Source organism: Heterodontus francisci, chromosome 13 (genome assembly GCF_036365525.1).
Source record: "Heterodontus francisci isolate sHetFra1 chromosome 13, sHetFra1.hap1, whole genome shotgun sequence".
Lineage (NCBI taxonomy): Eukaryota > Metazoa > Chordata > Chondrichthyes > Heterodontiformes > Heterodontidae > Heterodontus > Heterodontus francisci.
In genome coordinates, this window is record NC_090383.1 from 105,469,326 (window position 1) to 105,489,999 (window position 20,674).

A 20,674-nucleotide genomic window follows, 5' to 3' on the forward strand; every position below is an offset into this window, starting at 1 on the left:
ATCGAATTGGCTGAAGTCTGGCATCTGTGATGCTGGGGACTTCAGGAGGAGGCTGAGATGGATCATCAACTCGGCACTTCTGGCTGAAGATTGTTGCAAATGCTTCAGCCTTATCTTTTGCATTGATGTGCTGGGCTCCCCCATCATTGAGGATGGGGATATTTGTGGAGCCACCTCCTCCAGTTAGTTGTTTAATTGTCCACCACCATTCACGGCTGGATGTGGCAGGATTGCAGAGCTTAGATCTGATCCGTTGGTTCTGGGATAGCTTAGCTCTGTCTATCGCATGCTGTTTACGCTGTTTGGCATGCAAGTAGCCCTGCATTTTAGCTTCACCAGGTTGACACCTCATTTTGAGGTGTGCCTGGTGCTGCTCCTGGCATGCCCTCCTGCACTCTTCATTGAACCAGGGTTGGTCTCCTGGCTGGATGGTAATGGTAGAGTGGGGGATATGCCGGGCCATGAGGTTACAGATTGCAGTTGAGTACAATTCTGCTGCTGCTGATGGCCCACAGCGCCTCATGGATGCCCAGTTTTGCATTGCTAGATTTGTTTGAAATCTATCCCATTTAGCACGGTGATAGTGCCACACAACGCGATGGACAGTATCCTCAATGTGAAGGCGGGACTTGGTCTCCACAAGGACTGTGCGGTGGTCACCCCTACCAATACGGTCATGGACAGAAGCATCTGCGGCAGGCAGATTGGTGAGGACGAGGTCAAGTATGTTTTTCCCTTGTGTTGGTTCCCCCATCACCTGCCGCAGACCCAGTCTAGCAGCTATGTCCTTAAGGACTTGGCCAGCTCGGTCAGTAGTGGTGCTACTGAGCCACTCTTGGTGATGGACATTGAAGTCCCCCACCCAGAGTACATTTTGTGCCCTTGCCAACCTCAGTGCTTCCTCCAAGTGGTGGTCAACACGGTGGAGTACTGAGTCATCAGCTGAGGGAGGGCGGTAGGTGGTAATCAGTAAGAGGTTACCTTGCCCATGATACCTGATGCTATGATACTTCATGGGGTCCGGAGTCGATGTTGAGAACTCGCAGGGCAACTCCCTCCCTACTGTATACCACTGTGCCGTCACCTCTGGTGGGTCGGTCCTGCTGGTGGGACAGGACATACCCAGGGACAGTGATTGCAGTGTCTGGGACATTGTCTGTAAGGTATGATTCTGTGAGTATGACTATGTCAGGCTGTTGCTTGACTAGTCTGTGGGACAGCTCTCCCAACTTTGGCACAAGCCCCCAGATGTTAGTAAGGAGGACTTTGCAGGGTCGACAGGGCTGGGTTTGCTGTTGTCGTTTCCGGGGCCTGGGTCGATGCCGGGTGGTCCGTCCGGTTTCATTCCTAGAAAAGAGCAGAGTGAGGGGTGACCTAATAGAGAGCTTTAAAATTATGAAAGGGTTTGACAAGGTACATATAGAGAAGATGATTCCACTTGTCGGAAAGTCCAAAATTCAGGGCCATAAATATAAGATAGTCAATAATAAATCATATAAAGGATTCTGGAGAAATGTCTTTACCTAGAGAGTGCTCAGAATATAGAACTTACTATCACATGAAGTAGTTCTGGTGAATACTTTAGATGCTTTTAAGGGGCAGCTAGTTGAGTACATGAAGGAGAAAGGAGTAGAAGGATATGTTGATCGGGTTAGATGAAGTACAGTGCAAGGAGGCTCGTATGGAACATAAACACCACACAGATAGGTGGGCTTAATGATCTGTTTCTGTGCTATAAAATTAGGTAACTGCTACATTGCATGTACAAAACACTCAGCATTTGGAATAAATCTGTATCCCTTCCTACCTGAGCCCCTCCCCACCACATATAAAATACCATCCTGTGAAATGCATTAACAGCAAATATCAGGTTGCCTGGTTTGCTGTTTAAATGTGACCACTGCAGATATTAGCCTGGCTGTATTGGTAGCACATTTGGCTCTGTCAGAACGTTGTGGCTTCAAGTTCCTTGGCAGGACCCGAGTGGCTTAACTGGGTTGATAATCCATTGCCACACTGAGGGAGTGGTGGAAGTACCATCCTTTGGATCCAATGTTAAGAATCTGCCGTGGGAAGATTGGAGGGTTATTATGTAAGAAATGAGATCAAGTTTGCTGAAGGGCCTTTATCTAACCCCATCTTTTAGGGAATTAAGCATAGTGGAAGGATTTTCTGCTTCTTAAGTGAAGCGATTCTGATACCTGTCACTTGAATAAAGCACTGCTTGCCATTCTTTTATTCTCACTTTGTCATTGAGCAGCTTTTTTGTTGGGGATTAGCTTTTTCTCAACCCAGGAATGAATCTGTTTGGAAAGTTCCCCATGCTGAGTACATTCCTGTCTGCGAGAAGAGTCAGGGGGTTAGTGGAATGCGTTTTATATTCCCTCATATACAGTACATAAATATAATAGTGCGATCAGTTTAGTTAGTTATTACTTTCTTGTTTGGAACTGAAGCAAGGCATTTGCCAGCGTTGCTTCCTGAAAGCTGATGTTTTTTTTGCTGAAAAGCACGTATAGCATTTTTAAAGTGTGCCAGGAGGACATTCCAGATTTCAGATTGTACCAGAGCTTAATGAGCTCCTTGCAGCGGATATGTATTTTGCTTATACGTTAAAAACAACTCCTTGTGTTGGATAGCATAATTTTCCCCCTTTGCTGATGTTGCACTGATAATCTTTTGCCATTTCAGTAGTTTTTTTTGTTCGGCATTTTTCCCGAAGGGCAACACCTTACTTGAAAGGATTGTGTGAATGAAGTCCTGGTTATTATTTTGGGTTTGTCCCTTCCTTTAATAATGTCACTACAGCAATTAGTGTTCATTGGGACAGAAGTTTTTAACGCTGTCCCCATTGTATGAATGTCATGTTGATAAAAGGGTACCAATTGCTGCATGGAAACTGCAGCCCAGCTTTAGAAACTTGATTTTTGTCCCCCCTCATCTTCCTATGAGTGCATTTCGAATTCATTTGGTGTTTGCTCCTATTAATACCTTTTACAACATTGTGTTGGAGGATTTAATTAGTATTTTCATACTGCATTGTATTGGAAAGACCTAATGAATATTTATTTAGTATTGTCATACAAATGCTCTTACAAATCCCTCCCTTTGTCCTTCATTCCTCACCCCACAGCATCCTGCTTTATGCATTCTTAATTGAGGTTGCCTATAATATACTGCCTGCAAACTACAAAGGTTGTATTGGCTGCATTTGCATAATCCAAAGAAATGGTTGAATAATATGGGAATATCCAACCCAGCTCCGACGCGACCCCGCAGCGGCATCTTACCCACCAGGTAATTCCCAACCCGCTTTGTGTGAGAGAACCAGATCCTGAGGTAAGGCGGCAAAACGCTCCGGCACTTCAGAGTCCTTGTTCGCTTCATCTCACACCGGCAGCAAACGCTGATCAAGCGACAATTAAGGAACTGTATTATATGTCAAAGTCAGAATGGTGTGTGGCTAGGGAGAGCACATGCAGCTATGGAGCGCTGGGTGGAGCACTACCTAGAACTGTACTCCAGGGAAAATGTTGTCACTGATACCACCCTCAATGCAGCCCAGTCTCTGCCAGTCATTGATGAGCTGGACGAACAGCCAACAAAATCGGAACTCAGTGATGCCATTGATTCTCTAACCAGTGGAAAAGCTCCTGGAAAGGACGGCATTACCTCTGAAATAATCAAGAGTGCCAAGCCTGCTATACTTTCAGCACTCCATGAACTGCTTTGCCTGTGCTGGGATGAGGGAGCAGTACCAAAGGACATGCGCGATGCCAATATCATCACCCTCTATAAGAACAAGGGTGACCGCGGTGACTGCAACAACTACTGTGGAATCTCCCTGCTCAGCATAGTGGGGAAAGTCTTCGCTCGAGTCGTTTTAAACAGACTCCAGAAGCTGGCTGAGCGTGTCCATCCTGAAGCACAGTGCGGCTTTCGAGTAGAGAGATCCACCATTGACATGTTGTTCTCCCTTCGTCAGATACAGGAGAAATGCTGCGAACAACAGATGTCCCTCTACATTGCTTTCATAGATCTCACCAAAGCCTTTGACCTCGTCAGTAGACGTGGTCTCTTCAGACTACTAGCAAAGATCGGATATCCACCAAAGTTACTAAGTATCATCACCTCATTCCATGACAATATGAAAGGCACAATTCAGCATAGCGGTGCCTCATCAGACCCCTCTCCTACCCTGAGTGGTGTGAAACAGAGCTGTGATCTCGTACCTACACTGTTTGGGATCATCTTCTTACTGCTGCTCTCAGATGCGTTCAAGTCTTCAGAAGAAGGAATTTTCCTCCACACAAGATCAGATGGCAGGTTGTTCAACCTTGCCCGTCTTAGAGCGAAGACCAAAAGTATGGAAAGTCCTCATCAGGAAACTCCTCTTTGCTGACGATGCTGCATTAACATCCCACACAAAAGAGTGTCTACAGTTACTCATCGACAGGATTGCGGCTGCCTGCAATGAATTTGGCCTAACCATCAGCCTTAAGAAAACGAACATCATGGGACAGGACGTCAGAAATGCTCCATCCATCAATATCGGCGACCACGCTCTGGAAGTGGTTTAAGAGTTCACCTACCTAGGCTCAACTATCACCAGTAACCTGTCTCTCGATGCAGAAATCAACAAGCGCATGGGAAAGGCTTCCACTGCTATGTCCAGACTGGCCAAGAGGGTGTGGGGAAATGGCGCACTGACACGGAACACAAAAGTCCGAGTGTTTAAAGCCCGTGTCCTCAGTACCTTGCTCTATGGCAGCGAGGCCTGGATAACGTATGTCAGCCAAGAGAGACGTCTCAACTCATTCCATCTTCGCTGCCTCCAGAGAATCCTTGGCATCAGGTGGCAGGACCATATCTCCAACGCAGAAGTCCTCGAGCTGGCCAACATCCCCACCATATACACCCTACTGAGCCAGCGGTGCTTGAGATGGTTTGGCCATGTGAGCCGCATGGAAGATGGCAGGATCCCCAAGGACACGTTGTACAGTGAGCTTGTCACTGGTATCAGACCCACCGGCCGTCCATGCCTCCGTTTTAAAGACGTCTGCAAACGTGACATGAAGTCCTGTGACATCGATTACAAGTCGTGGGAGTCAGTTGCCAGCGATCGCCAGAGCTGGCGGACAGCCATAAAGGCGGGGCTAAAGAGTGGCAAGTCGAAGAGACTTAGCAGTTGGCAGGAAAAAAGAGTAAAGTGCAAGGGGAGTGTCAACTGTGTAACAGCCCAACAACCAATTTTATCTGCAGCACCTGTGGAAGAGTCTGTCACTCTAGAATTGGCCTTTATAGCCACTCCAGGCGCTGCTCCACAAACCACTGACCACCTCTAGGCGCTTACCCATTGTCTCCCGAGATAAGGAGGCCAAAGAAGATCTAACCCAAAAACTGAAGTGCCATGTCACCTTCTTTACAAATGAAGAGATATGTTTTTGTGGAAATGATACATAAAAATGATCGGAAATAATCATTAAATATCTATGTATTATATATAAAATATTTTAAAAATTATCACAACCTGCTACCTCACTGCAAATTGACCAGAGACTATCCTGATGCAAGGGAATGGGAGAATCGAGGTACATTGCAATACATTTAAACAGGATATTTAGTGCAAGCTTGTTGATTCAAACACAAATTCAGTGAAATCACTGATGTATTCATGTATGCGGGCAGTCTGTGTTTGCCTTCTCTTTGCAATTCCAAAACAGAAAAGAAAGACTTCCATTTATGTAGCACCTTTCAAGACCTCAGGACGCGCCAAAGTGCTTTACAGCCAATGGAGTACATTTGAATTGTAGTCCCTGTTGTAATGTAGGAAATATCAGCCAATTTGTGCAGAACAAACTCCCACAAGCAGCAATGTGATAATGACCAGATAATATTTTTGTGATGTTGATTGAGGGATAAATATTGGTCCTGCTCTTCAAAATTGTGCCATGGGATCTTGACACCCAGCTGACAGGGCACATAGGGCCTCATCTGATCTCAGATCTCTCATCTGAAAGACAGCACCTCCAACCCTGCAGCACTCCCTCAGTACTGCACTGGAACGTCAGCCCAGATTATGTGCTCAAGTCTCTGGAGTGGGACTTGAACCCACAATCTTGTGACTCCGATGCGAGAGTGCGACCCACTGAGCCAAGGCTGAAATATAAAGTAACTCATAGAATGCTTGAGAGGTGTGATGAATGCTTTGAAATTGCAAGTATTCTCCTTTTATTCTTGTAAAGAAGTTAATGCGTTCAAAAATGTACAGAATATGAAGTACAGATCTGAAAATTTTAAACTGAAAACCTAAGGCCTGATCATGATTCTCAGGTTGGAAAGACTATGAAGTATTCTATCAGCACATTTAAAAACATGTCTATTGTACAGACAAAGAATTGTTAGGTTTTTTTAGGTAAATAATCACAAGATGAAGAAGGTCCTTTAGACCATTTAATCCTGTTTGTTTAGAATATCAGCCCAATTGCAGTCCCATTATCCACCTGGATGAGTGGACAGGATCTCTTGTTTAATGTCTCCACCATTATTTTAAACATTTCATCCAGCAAAGGGTTAAGAAAACAAAACCAATTAGCTATTCGACAACCTATGATTTGGTCACTCAATAAGAAACTAATAAAAAGGATCAAATATTTGACAGTGTTTGTCATGACTAAACATACTCTGCTGCACAATTAACAAAACAAATTCCAAGACCAGTAATTTGAAAGTTAAAGCATCTCGAGGAGAAAAATTCACCATTCACAACCTAACTTCTAGTCAACAAGCATCCAATACCATAAAACTGTCAAGAATTCAACATTAACATCAGAGGTCATAAGGATGACTGGTGTAGGCAGTAGAGATTTTTACGTTCCCACAGAAGGGAGTGCTGTTTTGAAGATGAGGCCAAGGTGAAGATTTCCTTTATGTACTTGTTCAATGAAGTTGTATGCCCATTTATTAAAGATTAGAGAAGACAGCATCCCACATTGGTAAAAGGAGCTTTATCCTGCATGTTTCCTTTATCGTACATGACCCAAGAGTGTTCAATCATGACATTGGGTGTGAAATGTGGTATATGATCCTGTACTGATATGTCTGACGAGTAGGAAAAAAACACCAAGAATAAGAGTGAAGGGAGAATTGAAGGCACTGCTCTAGTTCAGAAAAAAAACACCTCCAACATATTAGAGTGTAAAGGCATTGCATCAACCATACTAACAATACAATCAAGAATGCCTCCATTTGCCAGAATGTGGGTTTCAGCCCCTTTTTGGGGCTGAAACTTCAGTGCAGCATTGAGGAGTGGCCGCTTTGACGAAAGTTTCGTCCTTAAAATAATGAAGGGAATTAACTGGATAGATGAGGAATGACTCATCCCTGGTACGGAAATCCAGAACAAGAGTTCATTCACCTTAGACATCAAGCTAACGTGGTTAAAAGTAAATCCAAGAAAAATCTTCTTACAAAATATTGAGATTATAAATGTACTGCTCCAGATGGTCATAGACACGGCCAATGCAAGTGATTAAAAAGGATCTAGATAGTTACTTAGGAAGTAAGTATATTAAAGGACTTAATAGAACTTCCATGGTTAATAAAAATGGCAGAGCAGACTCAATGGATTGAATAACTCTCTCCTGTTCCTATGCTTGACATTGTGTTTAGTCAGCATTGTGTGACCAAAGCCACTATAAACCTTTAGATCAGACATAGCCGTAATCTCAGTTTTATTGTAGACTTTATATTATAGTTTTATAACAGACTTATTGGAAAATGAAAGAAAGTAACCCCTCCAATTATCTGTATGCACAATCTTTCTGTGGCAGAAAGTGTTTAAAAATCTGTAATGTCTTTGATTTATTCTCAGTGCTGACAAACGAGGCCTTTTTCAGCCCTGGGGAATGCCGAAATTTAGCCATCCAATTCCACCTGGAATGTGGATATGCTTTGCTATCTTACTATGAATACAAGAAGGCCAAGGAGAATTTCAATACAGCCCAGAAAATGGCAAAACTTTCTACCACCATGACAGGTACGTTGGACTCTCACTCCGTATGTTTAGCAATTCATTTTTTTTCTCCCACTCTATAGCCAGTATTAGAGCATGGCTATCCGACCCGATCTCGACGGGACCTGATGACGTATCTGGTTCGGGTCGCTCTTCTGGATCCGGCATTCGGGGTTGGGTTGGCTCGGGCCAGGTCGGACACAGTGACAGCCAGGACGTCAAGGCAGGAAACACTCTGCACTAGTCTGCAGTGAGCAATTCCATCCAAGGTAGAGCACAACCTCTTCAATAAAGTTGGTTATATTCTGGTGGTCGGGTCGGGCGCAGGAAAAAATGAAAGGACTCAGGCCGGGTCGAGCTCGGGTCGGATTTTTAAAAATTCATTCATGGGATGTGGGCGTCACTGGCTATGCCAGCATTTATTGCCCATCCCTAATTGCCCTTGAAAAGGTGATGGTGAGCTGCCTTCTTGAACCGCTGCAGTCCATGTGAGGTAGGTACACCCACAGTGCTGTTAGGAAGGGAGTTCCAGGATTTTGACCCAGCGACAGTGAAGGATGTGGTTCTGTCGGGCTCGGGTCGGGTTTCATTTGCAGACCAGAGCAGGCCTTTAGCCAGTATTCTGCAGAGGCAGAAATCTAACAAAATCTACTCTAAAATTAAAATAAAACAGTTTTGTGGAAATAACCATTGGGCCTCTCCATGCATTTCACTTTGTTGTGTAACAGTCTTGAAAGTGCGGAGCTGAGAGTTTGCACTACAGTGTAGCTGTTAGAGGTTAAAAAGGTAAGATTACGTATTTCAAAATATTGTGACCGTCTGCATTGGGGGCACTAGGCTAAAGAAGAGAGCAGCCAGATGTTTCCACTTGTGTTCACTATCCAGTGACCCTTGTTCGTCTGCTGAGGGACAGACACGGGCTCAACTGTGTTGCCCCACATAGTGGAATAACTCATCTAGCACTGTCTGGACCCCTGGACAAGGAATGTCAATCTGCACAAGATACTGGAAGGCATCAGACCCGTAACGGCACTGTTCCACCAATTTTTTCTCTCTGTAGCTTTCAGAGGCTCCTTTGTAATGGGAATGAACTGCATTCATTAAAAGTTAAAATTTTAATTAGCTCATTGTCTGCTGGGAATTCCAGGGTGATTCCCTCTTTCTGTTCACCCATTTAGGTACTGCACCAAGCACCAGTAGAACAATAGTGACACTAATCTGATGTCAAAAGTAGCTTTGTTACTTTCAAGACTTTACTAAACTATTTGAAATATGATTTAATTCTAAACACTTCTTGCCTCTTATCTTTCCTACCTCCTCTATTACTTTATTTTCATCTGATGTTCCCTATTCTATATCTTCTAATGTTTTTCTTAAATATTTTACTTTTATTCATTTGCAGCTGAGACCCCAAGTTTAGGACACTGTCAAGATTGAAGAGAAATTTTTTGATCCAGAGGGTGGTGAGGGTCTGGAACTCACTGCCTGAAAGGGAGGTCAAGGCAGAAATCCTCATTGCATTTACAAAGTACTTTGGTATGCGCTGGAAGCGCCGAAACCTTTCAAGGGTATGGACCCAACTGGAAAGTGGGATTAGGCTGGTAACTCTTTCAGTTGGCACAGACACAATGGCCTGAATTGCTGCCTCCTGTGCTGTGAATCTCTATGAGGATGGTGGAAGAGAAGATGAAAAAAATCCAGGATTGGTTAGATCAAGGTTGTCCAACATACAGCCTGTGGGCCAGGATCCGGTCCGCACGTGTATTTCAGAAATGAGAAATTTCCCATTGTGGTCTTCTTCGAGACTGGCTTTTAAAACATCGTGCTGTTAGTTCACAGCTGACAGAGTGGGGAGCAGGAACAGCAGTTTCTGAACTTTGGACAGATTCAGGGTTTTCCGGCGGGTTCCGACTTTTTTAAAAAGCCAGCTGGAAGGACGGGGGATGGTGGGGGAAGAGAGGTTGGGGGTTGGTGGGGAAGAGAGATCGGGGAAGGAGCGACAGAGAGAGAGAGAGAGAGAGACAGAGAATGGGACAGAGAGAGAGAAAGGGCGGGCACAGCGAGGATGACACGGGTGGGCGGAATAACACGAGGGGTGACACAGAGAGGAAGATAGACACAGAGAGAGGGGGAGAGAGTGATCAAGATCACTCCTGTCAGATGGACATCTATCTGGAATACTCCGCATCACTACAAGAAGTCTTTGGGCAAACACCGACAACTTGTGCAAGTGAGAAAATGCCAGGTATCTCACTATATCAGTGTGCAACATAGTGACGAGAAATCAAGTTAATAAATTAATCTTCCCATTTAAAGCTGCTTCACAAAAATGTACATTTGTTATTTTGATAAGAGAAATTTTTAATGCCTTTATCTTTCCGAAATTGTCTCACCGGCTCCCTATATAAGACCAAAATTGTAATTTGATCCCCCCCACCACGCGAAAAGGTTGGACAACCGTGGGTTAGATGATTGAAAAGTGAGGCAGAGGGAGAGATAGGAAACACCCCAGGGCACAAGAATTTCCTTATGTGTGATGCGATTGCAAATGGTCCCAACTCCTGGTTTTGGAGGTGGGGTCAGCATTGAAAATGTTGACTCCTAGGTCCAAATATCTCTGAAGATTGATCTGATTGCATTTTAGAAACAAAAGGCTGACTGCAACCAGTTGAAGAATCTCAGGTGCCAGCTAGGCTGATCTGAATTACAACACGCTGAGGATTAAACCGTCTACAGGTTGAAGCTTTAGTGGTTCAGAATGTGTGGATTTAGATGTACAGGACACTGCTTTTGCTTTCCTTAGATCATAGTCATGAGCTTGATGGTATAAGTTGAGTAAGGAACGTGTCTACAATTTGCAGTACATTCTTTAAGGTAATTGATAGTATGGTCCATATTAAACTTGTTTCTGGAAAACATGCTTGATTATTTTTTTAAATCTTAAATACTGTTTCATCTTCAGTGAATGAAATTGTTTCCTGCCAATCGACCCGCCCCCCCCCGCCCAACAATGGTTCTCAATGTCTGCCAGTCCTTCACAGCTAATACCAGTGATGTAAAATTGATTTGCTTTTCTTTAAGGTGCCTTGGGGAAGCGTACGCGATTCCAGGAGAACTATTTGGCTCAGCTTATCCTGGATGTCCAGCGGGAAGATGATGCCCTCTGTCAAACAGATCTCATGCTAGCACCCACGCCCTTGGAAAATCTGCCCAAGGTAACTCCCAAATGGAATTGCACTTGAAAGTTCACCGACTCACTGCCATTACTTGTAATGAATTCAAAATTGTGCCTAGCTTAAAGTTGGTATCAGTGAACATTTGATCTTGTTGCAAAATGCGGGAGGGGTTGTCTGGCAGGCGTGAGCTGAAATGGGCAGCAGTTTGAGTACCAGGGCCGCCATCTGCATTGTCAGGTTCCTTCCCGAAATCGGCTAATGGGAGCAGCAAGTGGCATGTGGGCGGGAGCACAGTGGGGGAGGGAGGCAGAGGGCTGCTGTTAAGAGCTGAATAGGAGGTCCTTGGCACAGTAAGTCACTGGGAGGGCATTTCGGGAGGGCCTTGTGATGGGGAGTGGAAAGCCCTGGGCAGGGGAGGCTTAAACCTTTCTTGTGGGCTTGGAAGAACCTAAGGCCTACAACTAGTTACATTTCCATAATGCCTTTAATGTAGCAAAGTGTCCTAAGGCTTTTCGCAGGAGCGTAATCAGACAAAAATTGATACCAAGTCAAAGAAGGAGAAATTAGGATAAGTGACTAAACATTTGGTCAAAGAGATAGGTTTAAGGAGGCTTTGGAGGTGGTATCAGAATACATGTGGAACCTAACCTCATACCTTTGCATGATATCACCAAGGGGCAGCATGCAGATGGGAAAAAGGAGGGGCCCAAGTATAGATCCTTGAGGGACTCCAGAGGTAATGGTGTGGGTGTGAGAAGAGAAACATTTCAGGAAATTATCTATCCAATCATAGCCAAAAGTGGAACCAGCCAAGGGCAGTCATGTCCAAGGCTGTCGACAGGTTGAGACAGATAAGTCAGGATAATGCACCATAGTCACAGTCAAAAAGGATATTTTATTTGTGACTTTGATAAGAGCCATTTAACTCCTGTGGCAGGGGCAGAAACCTGATTGGAGGGATTCAAACATGGAGTTGTGGGAAAGATGGGCGTGAATTTGGGAAGCGACAGCACTTTCAAGGATGTTGGAGAGGAAAGAGAGGTTGGAGATAGGCCGGTGGTTTACAAGGAGAGAAGGGTCAAGGGCATCTTCTTTGAAGAGGAGGCTGATAACAGCAGATTTGAAAGGGGCTGGGACTGTCAGCTGACTAGAATTGAGATGACCTAGCTGAGAATAGTCTCTAGAAAATGGCAGAAGGTTGGAGGTCAGTGGAGAAATGGACTGTAAAATGACATCTTTTTGGGTATTTTCTGGCCCTGACTCCTCCTGTTGCTTTGTTAACCATGTGGGAAAGTCACAATGGCTTCCTCACTCAGGCCTCTGGTTAAGATAGCAGTCTGGCCCTAATTACATCACTGCACATACGCATATTTAAAAAGACAACCCTGCTGATTACCTCTGGGTGTCCATCTCCTCTGCTCAGAAGAGCAGGTTATAATTGCAGCCCGTGGGGTCGGTAGGTATGTCCTGCGGGTGATTTTAAGTGCCCACTTGTCTGGGCAGCAAGGGTTAAAATTGTCCCAAGACTCTTTTAAATAACCACATTTGTTATTTTTTCTCTGGAGCCCTTGAAACTTTACAAAGCTGTTGGAAGGTTCCAGTATATTTCACAGATGTGTTCTGTAGTCATAGAGTCGTACAGCATAGAAACAGGCCCTTCAGCCCACCGTGCCCATGCCGACCATAATGCCTATCTATACTAATCCCACCTGCCTGCATTAATTCCGTATCCCTCTATGCCTTGCTCATTCAAGTACCTGTCCAGATGCCTCTTAAATGGCGCTACTGTTCCTGCCTCCACCACCTCCTCAGGCAGCTAATTCCAGATACCCACTATTCTTTGTGTGAAAAATTTACCCCTTTGATCCCCTTTAAACCTCCTCCCTCTCACCTTAAATCTATGCCCTCTAGTTTTAGTCACCCCTACCATGGGAAACAGACTCTGGCTATCTACCCTATCTATGACTCTCATAATTTTATATACCTCTATCATGTCCCCTCTCAACCTCCTTCGCTCCAGGGAAAACAAACCCAGGCTATCCAATCTCTCTTTACAACTCAAGCCCTCCAAACCTGGCAACATCCTTGTGAATCTTTTTTGCACCCTCTCTAGCTTAATCGCATCTTTCCTATAGTGCGGCGACCAGAACTGCACACACTACTCCAAATGCGGCCTAACCAACGTTATGTACAACTGTAACATGACGTCCCAACTCTTGTACTCAATGCCTCGGCCAATGAAGGCAAGCATGCCATACGCCTTCTTCATCACCCTGTCTACCTGTGTTGCCACTTTCAGGGAACTATGTACTTGCATCCCAAGGTCTCTCTGCTCAAGAACACTCCCCAGGGCCCTGCCATTCACTGTATATGTCCTGCCCTGGTTTAACTTCCCAAAATGCATCACTTCACACTTGTCTGTGTTAAATTCCATTTTCCAATCCATTGCCCACATTCCCAGTTGATCTATATCCTGTTGTAACCTTAGACAACCTTCTTCACTGTCCACTATACCACCAATTTTGTTGTCATCTGCAAACTTACTAATCATGCCTCTTACATTCACATCCAAGTCATTGATATATATGACAAACAACAGAGGGCCCAGCACTGATCCCTGCGGCACACCACTGGTCACCGGCCTCCAATCTGAAAAACAACCCTCCACTACCACCCTCTGCCTCTTATCATCAAGCCAATTTTGTATCCAATTTGCTAGCTCACCCTGGATCCCATGTGTTCGAACCTTCTGGAAAAGCCTACCATGCGGGACCTTGTCAAAGGCCTTGCTAAAGTCCATGTAGACCACGTCCATCGCCCTGCCCTCGTCAATCATCTTGGTCACCTCCTTGAAAAACTCAATCAAATTCGTGAGACATGATTTCCCATGCACAAAACCATACTGACTATCCCTAATCAGACCATGCCTTTCCAGATGCATATAAATCCTGTCTCTCAGAATCCCTTCCAATAACTTTCCCACCACTGATGTAAGGCTCACCGGCCTGTAGTTCCCTGGCTTATCCCTGCTGCCCTTCTTAAACAAAGGCACAACATTAGCTATCCTCCAGTCTTCTGCTACCTCACCCGTGGCTAACGATGATACAAAAATCTCTGCCAGGGCCCCAGCAATGTCTTCCCTTGCTTCCCATAGCATCCGAGGATACACCTGGTCAGGCCCTGGGGATTTATCCACCTTAATGCGCTTCAAAACCACCAACACCTCCTTTGTAATGTTGATTTGCTCCAGGATATCGATGTTCCCTCCCTTGAACTCACTAGCTTCCATGACCTTCTCCACGGTAAATACGGACGAGAAATATTCATTTAAGACCTCGCCCATTTCCTCTGGCTCCACACATAGATTGCCACACTGATTCTTAAGGGGACCGACTCTCTCTCTCGCTACCTTTTTACTCTTAATATACTTATAGAATCTTTTAGGATTCTCCTTTATCTTATCTGCCAGGGAAATCTCATGGCCCCTTTTTGCCCTCCTAATTTCCTTCTTAAGTGTAGTCCTACATCCCGTATACTCCTCGAGGGATTCCCTCGATCCCGGCTGCCTATACCTAACATATGCCTCCTCCTTTGTTGTGACCAGACTCTCAATATCCCTCGTCAACCAAGGTTCCCTAAACTAGCCAGCCTTGCCCTCCCATCTAACAGGAGCATTCCGGCCCTGAACTCTTCCTATCTCACTTTTAAAAGCCTCCCACTTGCCAGACGTCCCTTTACCTGTAAACAGCCTCTCCCATTCAACCTTTGAGAGTTCCTGTCTGATGCCATCGAAATTAGCCTTCCCTCAATTTAGGACTTCAACCTGAGGACCAGTCCTATCCTTTTCCATAACTATCTTGAAGCTAATAGAGTTATGGTCACTGGTCCCAAAGTTCTCCCCCACTGACATGTCAACCACCTGCCCATCCTCATTTCCTAAGAGGAGGTCGAGTGTAGCCCCTTCTCTAGTAGGGCTATCCACATACTGCTTCAGAAAACTATCCTGAACACACTTAACAAATTCTTCCCCATCTGATCACTTAGCACTAAGGCAGTCCCAGTCAATATTAGCGAAGTTAAAATCACCTACTATTACAACCCTATAATTCCTACACCTATCTGTGATTTCTCTAGATATATGCTCCTCCACTTCCCTCTGACTATTGGGGGGCCTATAGTATAATCCCATCAAAGTGATCACCCCTTTCTTATTTCTAAGTTGTTGTGGAACATTTTTGTGTAATGCATCATAAATTTCCTGACATCCCCCACCCTCAAGAAATTTTTTAGCTTCAGAGAAAAGTATTGCTCGAGTAGTGGCACGGACGCTACTGTAGATCTCAGATCTTTTTGGTGTCTGTGTGTTGCCAGTAAACCTATTGCTTTTTCCTCCTCCACCACCCCCATTCTGATGTCTCACAAAGCAACTTGTGGGAGCTTGTTCTGTATGCCTATGAATGCCCATTCACTGCATTGTTGTCAAGTTGTAGTTTCAATCCGTGCCATGCTGGGAGTTTATTAAAGAGCTGCCCATTCAGAGGTACTGCATCTGGGGAATTGTAGGAATGCACTGTGTTGCTATGCTCAGCTGAACAAGATACAGTGTCCATGGGCATATATCCTGACAGTATGAGTTTTCTGTTATTCAGTCAATTGTCCACATCTGTGATGTTTGGAACTACCCAAGTGAGCTACAGCAATCAGCAATGTTCTCCAGTTCTTTCCAGAGCCCCCCTGCAGCATTCTAGCCTAATCTGATACATTCCATTATGGAACTAAATAAACAGCTATGCGAAAAAGAAGTAGCCTTATCTGTTCCCAGTTCTTTTCTAACTTAAAGAAAATAAAGACAGACTTGCATTTATATAGCGCGTTTCATGACCACCAGGTGTTCCAAAGCGCTTTGCAGTCAACGACGTACTTTTGAAGTGTAGTCGCTGTTGTAATGGAGAACTTGGTGATTGATTATAAATATGTGACTGGTCAATGGATAGCGATCAATGATAAATCGTGGTGAATTCCTGTGCTAACAGAAGAAAGTTTGAAAAATTGGTCAATAAACCTGGCGCTGAAAAATTCTGAACACACATCTTATATTTTACTGGATATTGCCTCCGATTTGGGACCATGGCTGAGATTCAGTCAGGTGGAGTGAGGTTGTTTACCTATACTTGCCGGTAGTATAATTTGATGTAGCCCCTCTGGTGTGCTGTTTACAGCCCCCTTTGTAACGAAGGACCTCCTTATTGAGATCTGTGCACACCAGGAGGCGGGGGTATATTTATTGAAATAAAACAATTAGTTATGTGTTTTTGCCACGGTCACTCTTTAAATTGTTGGACATCAGGAGTTGATTGTACCCTATTGCCTTGCATGATGTGTGATCACTGGAGAGCAGCCAACAGCTATGCACCAGTTCTTGCTTAAAAAAAAAATCTATTCCTTGTAATGCGTCTGGAATTTACGTTTAGAGACTCTCATTAAACAGAACACCATAGAAATTAATAGGAGGAAAAATGGGACAAAAACGCGCCAAGGTAGATTTTACAGGGATCTGATTTTCACGTTAGTGTACTTCAGACATTTTTATAATTTTATGGGTTTTTTCACATCTTATTTTTAAAATTTTAAAACCGTTTCAAGTATTCCAAGTTAACAGTCTAGAAAGAAAGTTATAAGGAAGGTTCATGAGATCATAAGAAATAGGAGCAGGAGTAGCCCCTTTGGCCTCTTGAGCCTGCTGAACCATTCAATAAGATCATGACTGATCTGATTGTGGCCTTAACTCCACTTTTCCTGCCTGTCCCCCATAAGCCTTGACTTCCTTGTAGATCAAAAATCTGTCTAACTCAGCCTTGAAATATATTCAATGACCCAGCCTCCACTGCTGTTTGGGGAAGAGAATTCCAAAGGTTAACAACCCAACTCTTAAAAGGGAGACTTCTTATTTTGAAACTGTCCAGAACTGTCGTCTTTTGAGACTAGTTCTAGATTCCCCCACAAGTGGTAACATCCTCTCAGCTTCCACCCTGTCAAGTCCCCTCAGAATCTTTTATGTTTCAATAAGATCTTCTCTCATTCTTCTAAACTCCAATGAGTATAGGCCCAACCTGCTGAACCTTTCCTCATAAAACAATCCCTTCATGACAGGAATCAGCCTAGTGAACCTTCTCTGAATTGCTTCCAATGCAAGTATGTGCCTCCTTACGTAGGGAGACCAAAACTGTACTCTAGGTGCAGTCTCACCAATGCCCCGTACAGTTGTAGCAAGACTTACCTACTTTTATACTCCATCCCTCTTGCAATAAAGGCCAACATTCCATTTTTCTTCATAATTGCTGTACTTCACAATTTAAGAGTGTGCCAGCAGAAAAATCTAAAGATTGCGAACTAGCCGGGGTGGGGGGGTAGGTGGTGGGGAAGGTTCGGGTGAGAGGAGATTTAGAAATCTAAAGAGAAAGTTTGAGGCACGGAACAGTATAGCATTGTAGATAAGACACGCAGAATGGGACAGGAAGGGGCAGAATGTTTAATATAAATTGTACATCAGCGTGTAAGGCACAGGGCTGGCACGTGCACAAATGTAGCCTCATCCGCTGAAACATCATTGTCTGCGATGTCTCAGGCAGTTGCTAGTAATAAAGATGGTGCTGCTCAATTTATCACAACCAAATTCAACCTGAAAATCCCCTCAATGGTTGCCATCGCTGCCTCCATCCCATTCCCAACAGTTCCCCACTCCCTCCTGCCATCGCGCTTCTCTTCGTCACTCGCTCCCCGATGCCTTCCCATAGCCACTCGCTTCGAGCCTCGCACCTCCCCTGCCTCCGGCCTCTCGCCCCCCCCCCCCCCCCCCACTTAACCCCCCCAGCCGCTCACTCTTTCTGCGCCGCTTCCCTCTTCTTGGCCACTCGCTCCACTATCGCCCCGTCACCCCTCGCGGCCTACCTTGCTTCTTCGGGGCGAGGGAATGGGGGGGGAGCAGCAGTGAGGCCTGGAGCGTGTGGCTGAGTGGCGGAAGTGGCAGCTGAAGGGGGAAGCGGCCGGTGGGGGGGCAAGCGGCGAGGACGGGAGTTAGGACTGAGGGGGGAAGCGGGGAGGCCTGGAACGAGCGGCCGGTGGGGCGGGAGCAAATAGCTGAATGGGGGAAGCGGCTGGGGGCAGGGGGAGTGAGTAGCTGAGGGAAGGCAGCAGCGTGGCGGGGAGCGAGTGGTCGAGCAGGATGAAGCAGGGATGGTGGGAGGGAGGGTATTGTGGGGTGGTGACATCATGGGCGCATTCATACTGACAAGCTGGCAAATGTTCGCACACACTGATGACATGCACGATCGCTCTGCGCATGCTCTGTGTTGTCAGGAGCCACTTTGTAATTGTATTGAAAGATGGAGCAGGCTCGATGGGCTATAGGGTTCTACTGCTCCTATTTCTTGTATTTGTGTACCTGCATGCTAACTTTTTGTGATTCATGTACAAGGACACCAAGATCCCTCTGTATTGCAGCATTCTGCAGTCTCTCCATGTTTATAATATTCAGCTTTTCTATTCTTCCTGTCAAAGTGGACAACCTCACATTTTCCCACATTATAGTTCATCTGCCAATTTTTGCCCACTCACTTAAACTATCTATATTTCTTTGCAGACACTTTGTATCTTCCTCGCAACTTGCTTTCTTACCCATCTTTGTATCATCCGCAAATATGGCTACAATACACTCGGTCCCTTCATCCATGTCATTAATATAGATCGTAAATAGTTGAGGCCCCAGCACTGATCCCTTTGGTACTCAACTTGTTACAGTCTGCTGACCTGAAAATGCCCCATTTAACCTGACTCTAGGTTTCCTGTTCGTTAGCTAGTCTCTATCCATGCTAATATATCACCCCCAATGCCATTAGCCAGTCCTCTATTTATGCTAATATATTAGCCCCAGTACCATGAGCTCTTATTTTGTGTAGCAACCTTTTATGTGGCACCTTATCAAATGCCTTTTGGAAATCCTATAACACTGCATCTACTTAGGAAATAGGAGCAGGAGTAGACCATTCGGCCCTTTGAGCCTGCTCCGCCATTTAACTAGATCATGGTTGATCATCTACCTCAATCCCATTTTCCCGCACTATCTCCATATCCCTTGATAACTTTAATATCTAGAAATCTATCGATCTCTGTCTGGATATACTCAATGACTGTGTCTCCACAGTCCTCTGGGGAAGAGAATTCCACAGATTCATCACCCTCAGTGAAGAAATTTCTCCTCAACCCAGTCCTAAATGGCCTACCTCTTATTCTGAGACTGTGTCCCCTGGTTCTAGACCCCTCCCAGCCAGGGGAAAGATCCTTCCTGTTCAACCTTGTCGAGCCCTGTAAGAATTTTTTATGTTTCAATGAGATCACCTCTCATTCTTCTAAACTCTAGAGAATACAGGCTCAGTCTCCTTAATCACTCCTCATAGGAAAACCCTGCCATTCCAGGAACCAGTCTGGTGAACCTTTGTTGCACTCCCTCTATGGCAAGTGTATCCTTCCTTAGGTAAGGAGACCAAAACTGTATACAATACTCCAAGTGCGGTCTCACCAAGGCTCTATACAAATGCAGCAAGACTTCTTTACTCCTGTACTTAAATCCTCTTGCAATAAAGGCCAACATACCATTTGCCTTCCTAATTGATTGCTGCACCTGCATGTTAACTTTCAGTGACTTGGACATCAACACTTCCCAGTCTCTCACCATTTAAGAAATACTCTGCATTTGCATTATTCCTACCAAAGTGGAAAACTTCACATTTTTCCACATTATATTCCATCTGTCATGTTCTTGTGCACTCACTTAGCCTGTCTAAATCCCTTTGCAGCCTCTTTGCATCCTCCTCACAACTCTCATTCCCACTTAGTTTTGTGTCATCAGCAAACTTGGAAATATTACATTTGGTCGTCACATCCAAATCATTGATATAGATTGTGAGTAGCTGGGGCCCAAGCACTGATCCTTGCAGTACCCCACTAGTCACAGTCTGTTAACCTGAGAATGACCCATTTATTCCAACACTCTGTTTTCTGTTATTAACCAATTCTCAATCCATGTCAGTATATTACCCCCAATCCCATGTGCTCTAATTTTGCTTACTAACTTTCTGTGTGGGACCTTATCGAAAGCCTTCTGAAAATCCAAATACACCACATCCACTAGTTTCCCGCTCATCTATTCTGCTAGCTACGTCCTCAAAAAACTAATACATTTTTCAAACCCAATTTCCCTTTCATAAAACCATGTTGATTCTGTCTGATTGCATGATAATTTTCTATATGTCCTACTATTTCGTTAATAATGGTTAAAGCAGTTTAAATCCCGGTTGAGAAGTGCAAAACTGTTATCAACATTAATAGTAATAACCAGATAGCACGAGCAACCTAAAGGCAGTTAACACAAAGACCAAGTAGGATATCAGCAAAAACATTATTGTCCCATGGAAGGATGAAAACCTCT

At 44.7% G+C, this 20,674-nt stretch overlaps 1 protein-coding gene across 1 annotated transcript in view; it reads left to right on the plus strand.

The window, feature by feature from the left end:
- The window catches only part of ttc27 (tetratricopeptide repeat domain 27), a 209,791-nt gene that overhangs the window by 36,222 nt on the left and 152,895 nt on the right, over positions 1 to 20,674 (plus strand). Inside the window, exons 6-7 of the mRNA XM_068045342.1 lie at positions 7,874 to 8,038; positions 11,096 to 11,229. Coding sequence (XP_067901443.1) covers positions 7,874 to 8,038; positions 11,096 to 11,229 — 299 coding nt within the window. The remainder of the gene's footprint in view (positions 1 to 7,873; positions 8,039 to 11,095; positions 11,230 to 20,674) is intronic.